The sequence below is a fragment of the Etheostoma spectabile genome, chromosome 17 (assembly GCF_008692095.1).
Source record: "Etheostoma spectabile isolate EspeVRDwgs_2016 chromosome 17, UIUC_Espe_1.0, whole genome shotgun sequence".
Classification (NCBI taxonomy): domain Eukaryota; kingdom Metazoa; phylum Chordata; class Actinopteri; order Perciformes; family Percidae; genus Etheostoma; species Etheostoma spectabile.
Genome location: NC_045749.1, coordinates 14,311,714 through 14,322,790, shown reverse-complemented (window position 1 = coordinate 14,322,790; position 11,077 = coordinate 14,311,714). Strand labels below are relative to the sequence as shown.

The following is an 11,077-nucleotide window of genomic DNA, read 5'->3' as shown; positions in this document are numbered from 1 at the left end:
GCTACACCTGTGAGGTGGATGGATTATCTTGGCAAAAGAGAAATGCTTACTAACACGACAGTTTTATGAACAATATTTAAGAGGAATAAGCCTTTTGTTTACATTGAAAAAGTCTTAGACATTTGAGTTCAGATCGTGAAAAATGGGGCCAAAAACAAAAGTGTTGCATTTAAAATTTTGTTCAGTGTACATATGTACATAAAACTTAACAACAATTTTTTTATTACTTCCCTCAAGAATGGTAAATGTCTGTTTCTCTTTTACATAACAAGAAAGCTCAGAAACTGTAACTGAGTTTTAAATGTGGATAGCGCCTCTATGTGGCCATTTGTTAAGCATTTTAAATCTTAAAAAACTTCTGAGCTGTGAGGTTCAGCAACATAATTTGGTATACATAACATATTTGTATGACCCTCTAAGGCTGATCCTTCCTTGTCAAAATCTTGAAGGCATGACCTAACTGACATCAATTTCTGAAGGCATGCAGGCAGACTTTTAGATGATGCATTTCAAAATGATACTGCAGAATGTGATGCTATTTAGCCTATAGGTGGTGCTACAACAGCTTGATACCCACTCAGTGATTGTGAGTCTGACTTGCTTCACAATTTCATTAATTAAACCATAATATTTAGTTGTTCTCCAAATATCCACAAAATATCTGATGGGCATTTAAATGCCAATAGAAGCATATTTTCTGTTATTAGTATAACACACTTTGAGGATTGTGAGGAGGTATGTGCTCTCTGACTGCTTTCTAGTTTTAAATGACTTATCCTGACTTTCACTGACAGGGCTCCACTGGTCCAATGGGACTAAAAGGAGAGGTATGTTAAGCTGAATGCTTCAATGACTGTACCTCTATCCAACCTGAATTTATCGTGTGTGTGTGTGTGTTGCTAACCCTGGGGTGGTATTTTTGCCAGAAAGGGACAACAGGGGATACGGGACAGAGAGGTCAAGAAGGTCAAATGGGACGGCCCGGACAGCCGGGTCAGTCAGGCCCACCTGGCACCCGAGGGCTGCAGGGGGACAGCGGTCCACCTGGACCACCTGGACCTGAAGGAAGATCTGTATGTGCGCTACACATTGTGCTAACGTTACTGTTGATAATGGTCATTATGGAATTATCCTGTATCTGATATTGACTAACATAATACATTGCACAGATCTATATCACCCATTCCTTTTTATTCCAGGCAAGTCAAATTTCGGACAATCACATTCGGCAAATATGCAGAGAGATTCTTCAGTGTGAGTATCAATATAGATGGATGATGTATTTCTGTGTGTTTACACCACATGTCTGACACATTTTCATTGTCAATTATCCTAGCTGAGATGCCTTTATTGTTACTGAGCAACCAGCAGAGCAGCTGTACCAGATGTCAAAGCCAGCCTGGATCTCCTGGTCCTCCAGGTCCAATTGGGCTCCAGGGACTCAGGGGTCTTCCTGGACTTAGTGGCTCCAGGGGACAGCCAGGCCACCCTGGTCGGTCCGGGCACCCTGGTATTGATGGGATGAAAGGTAAAACCTACAGTCTACAGTATGTTATTAAAGCTGTTTTGGTGGAGGCTACAACAGGTACACTTGTGTTTGCAGGAGAACCTGGTTTCAAAGGTGAGAAGGGAAGCCCTGGTCGAACCACCATTGGAGACCAAGGGCCACCAGGGCCTCCAGGTAAATAATTTAGCTAATTTGGAATGGAATTTGCTGGGATACTTTATAAAGATTTCATCTGCTGTGTACCTTTACTTTGGACTGATCATGGCTTATCTCCACAGGTCCAGTGGGTCCCCAGGGGTACAGTAAGCCAGGTCATCCAGGTAAGCCCGGATCCCCTGGTCTTAACGGAGCAGAGGGTAAAAGTGGTAATCCTGGCATCCCGGGTGAGCCTGGGGTGTGTGATCCATCCATGTGTTACGGTAGCATGATGAGGCGGGATCCTTACAGCAAAGGGCCAAACTATTGACGTAATGCAGCGTCGCTGCAGGCACCAGTCTGGAGCTGATGTGGAACGAACAGCCATTCTCAGGAAGATCTCATCTTTACAGTTTCTCTCTGTCGTGGAAACGAAACGGACCTCCTCTTAAACCTTTTATGTGATCTCAGACATTCAGCAGAACTAGATCCTATCACATTTTCTCTGTTGGTATTTTGTATCGTTATCCACGTCGTTAACATGCTTTGAGGTTTTAATGGTGTTATAAAAATACTATATTAATTAATAATTTGCTCCATTTTATACCTGTCTTCTGAGCAGCATGAACTCATGTGTGTCTGGAGTTGGTGCATTTTCCCCCTGGTGTTGCTTTGTTGCACGTCACTCTCCAAATTTTCACTGCACATTGGATGGGTGCTAAATCTTCCATTTAAAAAAAAAAAACACAACTTCTAAGTTCTCTAAATTCCATGTTCAGTGAATTGTTTTACCAAGCTAAGATAAATGAACAATTCCCCCATATCACAATACAATACATCATTAGTTTAGTCCTTTTATTCCAATTATTATTATTATTATTATTCCAAGTTTGCCATCAAAGAGCATGCTGACATTTTAATTTCAAATTTGATGTTGTTTATGTTCCTGAGGATTACCTTTCATTACTGTAGCAGGTATGTTATTGTTATTTATAAAAGAGTCATAACTGTGTATTTCAGCAGTGGCGTGTCCTAAACAGCTTTTGTAATTTTATTATTTTGTGTTAACGTGACTTTTTTTGTATGAATCTTTGTTTTTTACTAGAATTAAAACATCTTAATGCTTTGTGAACTTAGCTTGGTCTGTGCTTTAGCTTTATTCCAGGATTCCATCACATTATGATCTCTAGTTCTAAACCTTTTTTTTTGTATTTCTTTTTAAAACATTTGGTGTGTTTAGTGTGCAGGTTTATAACTTTAACCCAGCACCACAAAGGATGGGGTCTGGAACAAAAAAGAGTCACCTGGAACCTCCATATGGACCCACAGGCAATTGGAAAATTGGATACGAGTCCATCTACAAAGCTTCTTGCGTGCGTGTGCGTGTGTGTGTGTGTGTGTGTGCCTGTGTGTGTATGTGTGAGTGTGTGGTGACTTCAGCACTAGATGGCGCTATGGAGTAACATCCCAACATGTCCAGGCGTTACTTCACCTTAAAGGGGCGCTTCTTCTTTTCATTTTGGATAGCAGCCACCCATCACATTGAAACCTCTGAGTAGTTATGTTTTTAATTATCAGTAAGTTCAACACGCTGTTTACTTAATGCTTCTCTGAGAACGGAGCTTTCTGGGCTTTTAGCTTTAAATGAAATTTTCTATACTCTTTGAGGTAAGATATTACTTTTCATAATAATGAAGATAGAAAGTATGGTAGACTGTAGGACTGTAGGGATTCTGAGTGTCTCAATACAATTTGCAGTATACTTATCAGTCTTTGTGTTATTTTCATCTCTTCCCTGATCTGTTCACTAGACTACAGCTACAATCATATTTTCCAAAGTCTATGGGAACTATGAATGTACATTACAACATGAGACACTTGTTTGTTCGTGAATTTAATACAATAATATTTTACAGCATCCCAGTGGATCATGTTTTTACCGAAGAGGAATAGGGCCACTGGTGAAAATGTATTAGAGTTCTGACTTTATTATTTAAAGTCAGAATTCTGAGAATAAAGTCAGAACTCAAATAAAATGTCCATCAGTGGCCCTAATCCTCTTCCGTAGCCTATATTTTAGCCTATACCGGATTAAAACAGGATCCTAGTTGCTGGTGGTGCAGCTGGAGCGCTCTCCCATAAACACGCGGACTTCAATAAGTTGAGGTGATTAAAAGGCTCTGTCATTATTCTTTCACTCGTTAAGACGGGCTCTCGGATTTCAAGTGTCTCCTTTTACACTCCTGAGCCGCCACATTCATCATGGGACTGGGCTGAAGTTTTATTGCTGCCGCGTGAGGTGGATGCAAAAACAAAAGTTGAGTGTGGGATGGACTCAAAGGGCAACTAGCCCCAATACCCTCTCTCGGGGGGGGGGAGAGGAAAAAGAAAAAGAAAAATGCGAGTCGGGGCATGAGTCAAGCTCTTCTCTATTCATTTTTGACACAGTTCAACACATTTCATCCACTGGAAACTCCGGGTTATCCCTAGACGTTATGGGCGTACCTAGCCTACTGCATCACAGAGGAGTAAGGTGATGGACGGGGTCGCAGCTCCATAAATACTTGGTGTGGCTGAGGCTTTGGATGGACCCTGGAGGAGTAAATACTGCTGGAGGAAACTCGCGCACAGGAGAGGAGCGGCGACTTTTCTGCAAGCTGATAGCCGTCTTCATTTGTAGAAGGGCTGAATGGTAAAAAGCCTCCTCAGTTACCACCGTGAAAAGTTGCGGTGCCTCTGCCTAACATGGCAAGTCTGTGAGTCCGTATTGGCAGATATATAAATTGTATTTTATTCATACAGAGTGCGATGTAGTTCAACTTCACACCCAAAGTGAACTATTTGTCAAGATGACAGCGCTTACACCTCTGAGCCGTGCTATACTTGGACTTGCGTGGAGCTGCTTGAGTTTTCTGTCCTGCGCACATTGCGGGTTAAGTGACAACCATGTGCACTCCAGTTTTATTTACAGGAGATTGCGCAATCACGAACGCAGGGAAATCCAGAGAGAGATCCTCTCCATCCTGGGCTTGCCTCACCGTCCGAGGCCCTTCTCTCCCGGGAAGCAAGCGTCCTCGGCGCCGCTGTTCATGCTCGACCTGTACAACGCCATGGCCGTGGAGGAGGAGGAGGAGGGGGTGCAGCCGGGCACAGTGAAGAGCTTCAGTGCCAAGGCTCAAGGGCACTCCAGGAAAGGTTACTACAGCCCCCAGCATGTCGCCGGGTACTCCCGTGTGGCCCAGCCTTACCGAGCGGCCCCTCTGTTAGGCCACAGCCCCGCACTCACCACGGCGCACGACACCAACTTCCTCAATGATGCCGACATGGTTATGAGTTTTGTAAATTTAGGTAAGTGGCATTAAAGTGGCTTCATTTCTCATCAGGTTTCCTTAAATCAATAGAAACCTACAGGCCAGGTTCTAGCCTATTTAGGATAGAAAGATCTCCAAGTTTAAATTATCTCCAACTCACATTTTTCTTTATCTCCATTCCCTCCACTGTTAAGAAAAATAAATAATAATGATGATTTGACCTGGAAGCACTTCATCTGTGTGCTTAATGAAAAGCCTGATATTTTGTACATTTACTGCAATTTTTGTCCAATCCATGCAGACAAGCACCAAGAAAATACTATAGCATTAAAGCCTTCATCCATGCTGTGTTGCTACCATCATATGCAGTTTTCTCAAAATAATTTGACACTTGTAGATTCTGTTGAACTAATCTGAGATGTTGTCTGTTAACTCTATAAAACTCTTATTTAAGCTTTACAGTTAATAATTTACAGGTTGTTTTTTAAAATCTGAACGTAAATAAGTATATTTTCAGACATCGGTCAGTTTACATGCTATTGTCTTCAATAGAATATTCAGCATTTAACAGAATTAGGCCCAACATTTTAACCTTTTACCAATTTGTGCTGCTTTGTATTAAAAAGCAGCAGATTTGTATAATGATTGCGTTTGTTCAGTAGCAGCGACCCTTAACCCAGCAGTTCAGAGCACCTTATCAGATGACTGTCTGACATTGAGAAAATTGGTCTAAATGATTTCCTGTTGTTAAAAGGGGAGCGATATTGACTGATGCCTTTATTTCTTGAGCTTCTGTCACTAAGAGAAAGCAGTAGCTCTATTCTTCATGTGTGTGTTATTTGGATCATTTATTGTTCTCTAATGAGAACTAAAACATTGAGCATGCCGCATGGAAACTTACTCAAAAATGAAATATGACACAGCATTGCAGGATCCCAAAGGAAAAATTAAAACATCTTTATAAATAATCTTAAAATAATGTTAAGGATTTTATCTTCTTAACTATAGAGCAAAACATGTACAATTGAATTGGTAGAGTTACTTGGAAGTATAATCCCTCACCTTGGCCTGAGCCCATCTGTTTCCACTTACCACTATACCAGGGCATGTACACTGTCAGCCTTGAAAGCTCGACTCTCGTTCTGGGGACTGTCAGTGAAGTGTTCAATGGGGCTCTGTCTTTATTACAGTACACTCAAATATAGCTACTGACCTCAACTGTTTTAGAAACGTCTATGTGGCATTTCATGCAGTTTAATATGCTTACTGTAACCATTTGAACTTTCAGTGTATGAATAAGACGTCAGAAAATCCATACACGTACATGAGATTGTATGCAAGAGGAGGATAAAACACACCAGTCATTTATAAATGTGGTTCACAAAATATGGATACTGTCCTGGTAGAACAACCTGAATCCAATTAATTTGCGACATTTCAGCAACGCACACGGCTCTAACTTACCAGAGAATGAAATCAATATTATTTAATCTTTATTTTAAGGGTAAATGCTCAATGCTCTCAGTGGCACCTCTGCTTCAGATTACTGCCTGTGGCTAATATAATGGAACACGCTCACTGGGTAAAAGTCAGACCTGACCTCTGACCTGTTCGTGCAAAGTAACCACAGGCGTTCTCTCTTGATAAAATATCAGGGAAATGCACGACATGATATTACCAAGGATATCAGAAAATCCACTGACCTCAGCCACATGCATCTTTTCTGCTACTAGGCAGGGATGTAAGACATTTAGCGGATACGTTTTTAGTGGCATCAAAGTATCTTTTGTCAGCATGTTACACTGAAGCTCTTTGAAGTCATTGTATAACTTTTTTTAATTTCCATGCAGCAAAATATAAAAAATATTCATACATCATATACGTTTTTAATTTTCAAAAATGATAGGCCTAAAAAGATATCTTATGTTACTCATTATAGTAGAACTATTTAGCTTTAAAGGTTAAGGGTCATTAAACATTGTAGGAAACCTACAGGAGGTCAGTATGAGGTCAGAAATGAGGTCAGAGTAGACGCTCACATGACGTTGAAGAATCCTGTCTGGTCTTTTCTCTCACTTGAGGAGCAGACGAAAGTGTCTTTAATTGAAATCAGCCTGTTTTTCTTAACTGACAGCCCATTCATCATGGCCAGAGAATGCAGTTAGGCACACAGTAGAGGGCCTGTCTGGGAACTGCTACCTGTATTCAGTTGACTGATTTAATGAACTGGAAAGTGCTTTTGTTGGTAGTAAAAATGTTTGGATTGGACCTGGAATGTAAAAGAAGATGTGATAAATTACTCTTTTTTTTCTTTGCGTTACTGCTGGCGTATTTTCTCCTTAGAGCAACGCATGTGGCGATTTAGGAGTTAAAGTCATATTCTTTGATCAGTGTGAGCTTTGCTGCCAGTAAAAATGAAATTCATCATACAATATTTTCTTTTCCAGTGGAGAAAGATAAAGATTTCTCTCACCAACGTAGACACTACAAGGAGTTCCGTTTCGATCTGACTCAGATCCCGGACGGAGAGGCGGTGACTGCTGCAGAGTTTCGGATCTACAAGGACCGCAGTCATGCTCGCTACGACAATGTTACTCTGACGGTTACAATATATCAAGTCATCAAGGAATATCAAAATAAGTAAGTACCTAATCAACAAAACACAAACATTTAAGGCAGTGGTGGAAGTAGATTTACTTCAGTACTGTACAATTTTGAGCTACTTGGCCTTTACTTAATTATTTATAGAATTTACACTTATACCCCGAACAATTATTCATCTTTATATTGTATTTTTTTTACTACAGTTTATTTAACATTTATGTGACGTACAGTACATTTACATACAAAATGCCCAGCATCCAAAAAATGATTTGTTATTATTGATTAATCTACCAACAATATATAAAGTTAAAATTAGCTCTATGTCCACCAGCTTAAACATTAAAAACGCGGCTTTTTAATCAGAGATTTTGGTCCATTAACCTTCTGACAGGTCTCTGAGGAGCACTTTTACCTCACTTTTTACGCAGTTATCTTGATTCACAGTTTAAAAGGGAAATAGTCAAACAGCTATTGTCTTGCACCTTTAAAACTTTCCACTCGTATAGAACACCCTTCTATCTCCAACTCTGCTCTCTTTCATTCGCACCATGTCTGCCTTACAAATATAGTTCTCGGATAAAGAGACCTCCATTAGCAAGTTGGCCACTTATGAAGCTTGGAAGGTCCATCAGTTATCACTCGTCTTGTGTTGCCTGCCAAGCTGGCCGTGTCCCAGATGAAACCATGAGGGCCCACAATAGGGGGGGGGGGAAGGGGCTCCCTCGGGTGCTCCCGTGGTCACTGTTATGCCCACCACCTGCCTGTCTTAACAATATCCCGGAAGTTTAAACCATGACATAGCTGAATACACAAGGGTGTACTTAAAAGTGGGCCCACATTTGCTTGCCAAAAATGTGTGTGGGTGATTGAAGGGGAGATATGGCCCTCTGGGGCTTTGAAAAGGTCCAAGTCAATGGACTCTGCCATCTTAAAGGGGAAGACTGCTTAGTCTTAGTCTTTCACACACGTTTTCATGGGAATAATGTGTTTGAGTTGGTTTTCACAAAGAAGAAGAATTATTTCCCAGTGCAAGAGATATTAGAAACAATATTAGAGTATGTTACTTTAATGAACATCAGAAGCAATTTATATCATATGTTTGCTATTAATTTGTAAGTCATAATCATTATTTCATGTTTGTTTTCAACATATCATTCAGATAGGTTAATGTAGACAAAGTGATCACTGCCAACGGGTTTCGGTTGGTTATTTCTAAACAAAAATCTACTTGTGTACCAACTTACAGTATGGTTTCTGTAAGTTAGCAGTTAGTGGGTTTAGGTACCAAATTAAAACTGCTTTGTTGGGGAATCCTAATGTGTTTTTAATAATAAAATAGTGAGCATGTACAGTAATAGCAATGTCCCCAGTTTAAATTCAGCCAGTGAGATTCTCCCCTCACTTCCTTTCAACAGTGCATCATCTACTGATCACTTTGTTTGTGTTAAGTAAAGGTTGCAATAAATGTTAAATACAGTAAACTATTACTCACTATTAGTATAAGATAGAACTTCAGATGATGGGTTAAAGGTACCCTGTAAAGTTTTTCTTCTAAACAAAGTAATGTGTATATTCACTCTTTCTTGCCTAAACACATGGTGGGAGTCTAATGAACATGTTAAATGCATTTACTTTCTTTTATAACATTTGCAAAGTTGATTTTTGTTAGAATTTAAAACAGTTTACATCCATTTTTGCTTGCTAGCAGTTTCTTCTTCAGTGCCGTTGTTGGCCCGTTGCTAAATATTTTGGTACTTTATTGCCACATTGTCCTTGAGCTCATGAACGAAACAAACTGAGGACCTCTTAAAAACATATTGCTTCATATATTAGTAATCAAAACCTCCACAGGGTACCTTTAAAGTCAGTCAACTACGTACCACCCGGACCTATTTTCACTCCACTATAGCAACGTCACTCCATGTCTTGCACTGCTACTATTGCTACATTTACTGTACTTAACCTTGCAACTGAAGATAAATTGCTGATGGAGAATAGTGGCACATGAGCATAATTTGCAGGAGACAGACTTTTCTAAAAAAGAGAAGGTACCTCTATCCCTGAGCCACTCACTTTAACTCGCTCTCTGTGGAACAGTACATCCAGCAGAGATGAAGGGGCAGGATAAGCATTTTCTTCTGGTTATGGGAATAGTGAATACTTAGCTACAAAAACTAAATTATCACAGGATATGAGCTTAATACTGTACATTTCAAAGAGGAAGTTCACCGGTATGTCACTCATAAAGATTGACCTTGTGGAATTCTACATGAGGTTTAGGTTATTACACCTGTAATAAACACATGAGAAATTTCTGAACAATTGGGGCCACATGGAAAATCTTGGTTTTCTCCGACCAACACAATGTAACCACAAAAAACTGAACAGGCGCTGCTTTATCCGATCTGCCACTTGAAAGGAATCTAATGCAAATTAGAAGCGGGGCATTTTCAACTGTGGGTTTATGGATGCCTTATGTCAGGCTCATGTTAAAAATAAACGAGGGCTGATATACACAATTCATAAATCCTGAAATGCCCATCAAATAGCTGAAATCTTGGCACATGTTATACCACACAACTCTGCAGTTGATTACAAGCCATAGTGTCTTTGACAATAGTGACGCGGATTTCTTTTTATCTCCAGTACAATGCTGGCATACAAAAATGACCAAATTACTCTTACACGCCAAATCTCCATTTTTTAATATACTGAAAGCCTTTTTTAGAGAAGAATGTTGGGTTTCAAAGGATGAAAAAATGAAGAAACTAAAAACCACTCAGATTGTTTGGGCTAAAGCATCCATTTGTGATCAGTCAGTGATACCTCGTTTATCAGTTTCAGATTAACGGGTTAGGACCTCTTGGACCCAGTTTAAATGCTGTCAAAGAAGCATATGGTTTCATTTTTGTGTGCCATTAAAGCTATGCAACATTAAGGTACATAGACAAGTTTTATTTGGTTGAGGGCTTAACTTACTACAGCAAGCACTGAGGTTTTGTAATTTGTTGATAATGCAGCAGTAAAGTGACCACATTCTTTTCACTGGCACCTCTCCACAACACAGGAGTAACAATCTTGAAAACCAACATACCCACTGAGACTAAAAATCAAATAATACATTATTTTTTTTAAATAAATTAAAAAGACATGCTGGATGTTGTTTTTGTTTTGTAATAGCAGTTGCTGCTTGCTTGTTACGTACTGTACTGGCTGTTTGTGTGTGCATCATTTTAACTGCTGTTTATTTAATGCAGATGTTCGTTTCTTTGTTTTTTATTACCTTCAGAGATGCAGAGACGTTCTTGCTCGACTCCAGAAAGGTCCAGGCATCCGATGGGGGCTGGCTAGTGTTTGACATCACAGCCACCAGTAATCACTGGGTGATGAACCCACAGCAGAACTTGGGCCTGCAGCTCTGTCTGGAAACTATAGATGGCAAGTGAAGTTCAGTTTTTTTACTTTAACACACTCTTGGAAAAAGGTCAGGTAGATAATCCATAATGTCTGCATTTCATTT

The 11,077-nt window shown here is 39.9% G+C and overlaps 2 protein-coding genes and 1 long non-coding RNA gene across 8 annotated transcripts in view; 2 read left to right on the top strand and 1 right to left on the bottom strand.

Moving 5' to 3' along the window:
* col21a1 (collagen, type XXI, alpha 1) overlaps nucleotides 1–2,778 on the top strand; it is a 28,442-nt gene extending 25,664 nt beyond the window's left edge. For 3 of the 4 annotated variants that reach the window (XM_032541165.1, XM_032541164.1, XM_032541166.1), the window contains 6 exons: nucleotides 795–827; nucleotides 927–1,073; nucleotides 1,200–1,254; nucleotides 1,337–1,528; nucleotides 1,604–1,681; nucleotides 1,786–2,778. In XM_032541165.1, the coding sequence (XP_032397056.1) occupies nucleotides 795–827; nucleotides 927–1,073; nucleotides 1,200–1,254; nucleotides 1,337–1,528; nucleotides 1,604–1,681; nucleotides 1,786–1,973 (693 nt within the window). In that variant the 3' untranslated portion in view covers nucleotides 1,974–2,778. Of the gene's footprint in view, nucleotides 1–794; nucleotides 828–926; nucleotides 1,074–1,199; nucleotides 1,255–1,336; nucleotides 1,529–1,603; nucleotides 1,684–1,785 lie in introns of those variants that run through there. The other variant, XR_004335876.1, reaches the window with a different exon arrangement.
* Nucleotides 1,814–11,077, bottom strand: part of LOC116705206 (uncharacterized) — a 21,912-nt gene continuing 12,648 nt past the window's right edge. For 2 of the 3 annotated variants that reach the window (XR_004335878.1, XR_004335877.1), the window contains 2 exons: nucleotides 10,841–10,986; nucleotides 1,814–2,062 (listed from right to left, as the gene is read on the bottom strand). This is a non-coding gene — a long non-coding RNA (uncharacterized LOC116705206). Of the gene's footprint in view, nucleotides 2,063–7,586; nucleotides 8,323–10,840; nucleotides 10,987–11,077 lie in introns of those variants that run through there. The other variant, XR_004335879.1, reaches the window with a different exon arrangement.
* Nucleotides 3,750–11,077, top strand: part of bmp5 (bone morphogenetic protein 5) — a 9,725-nt gene continuing 2,397 nt past the window's right edge. The window contains exons 1-3 of the mRNA XM_032541167.1: nucleotides 3,750–4,990; nucleotides 7,401–7,593; nucleotides 10,847–10,995. Of these exons, the coding sequence (XP_032397058.1) occupies nucleotides 4,492–4,990; nucleotides 7,401–7,593; nucleotides 10,847–10,995 (841 nt within the window). The 5' untranslated portion in view covers nucleotides 3,750–4,491. The remainder of the gene's footprint in view (nucleotides 4,991–7,400; nucleotides 7,594–10,846; nucleotides 10,996–11,077) is intronic.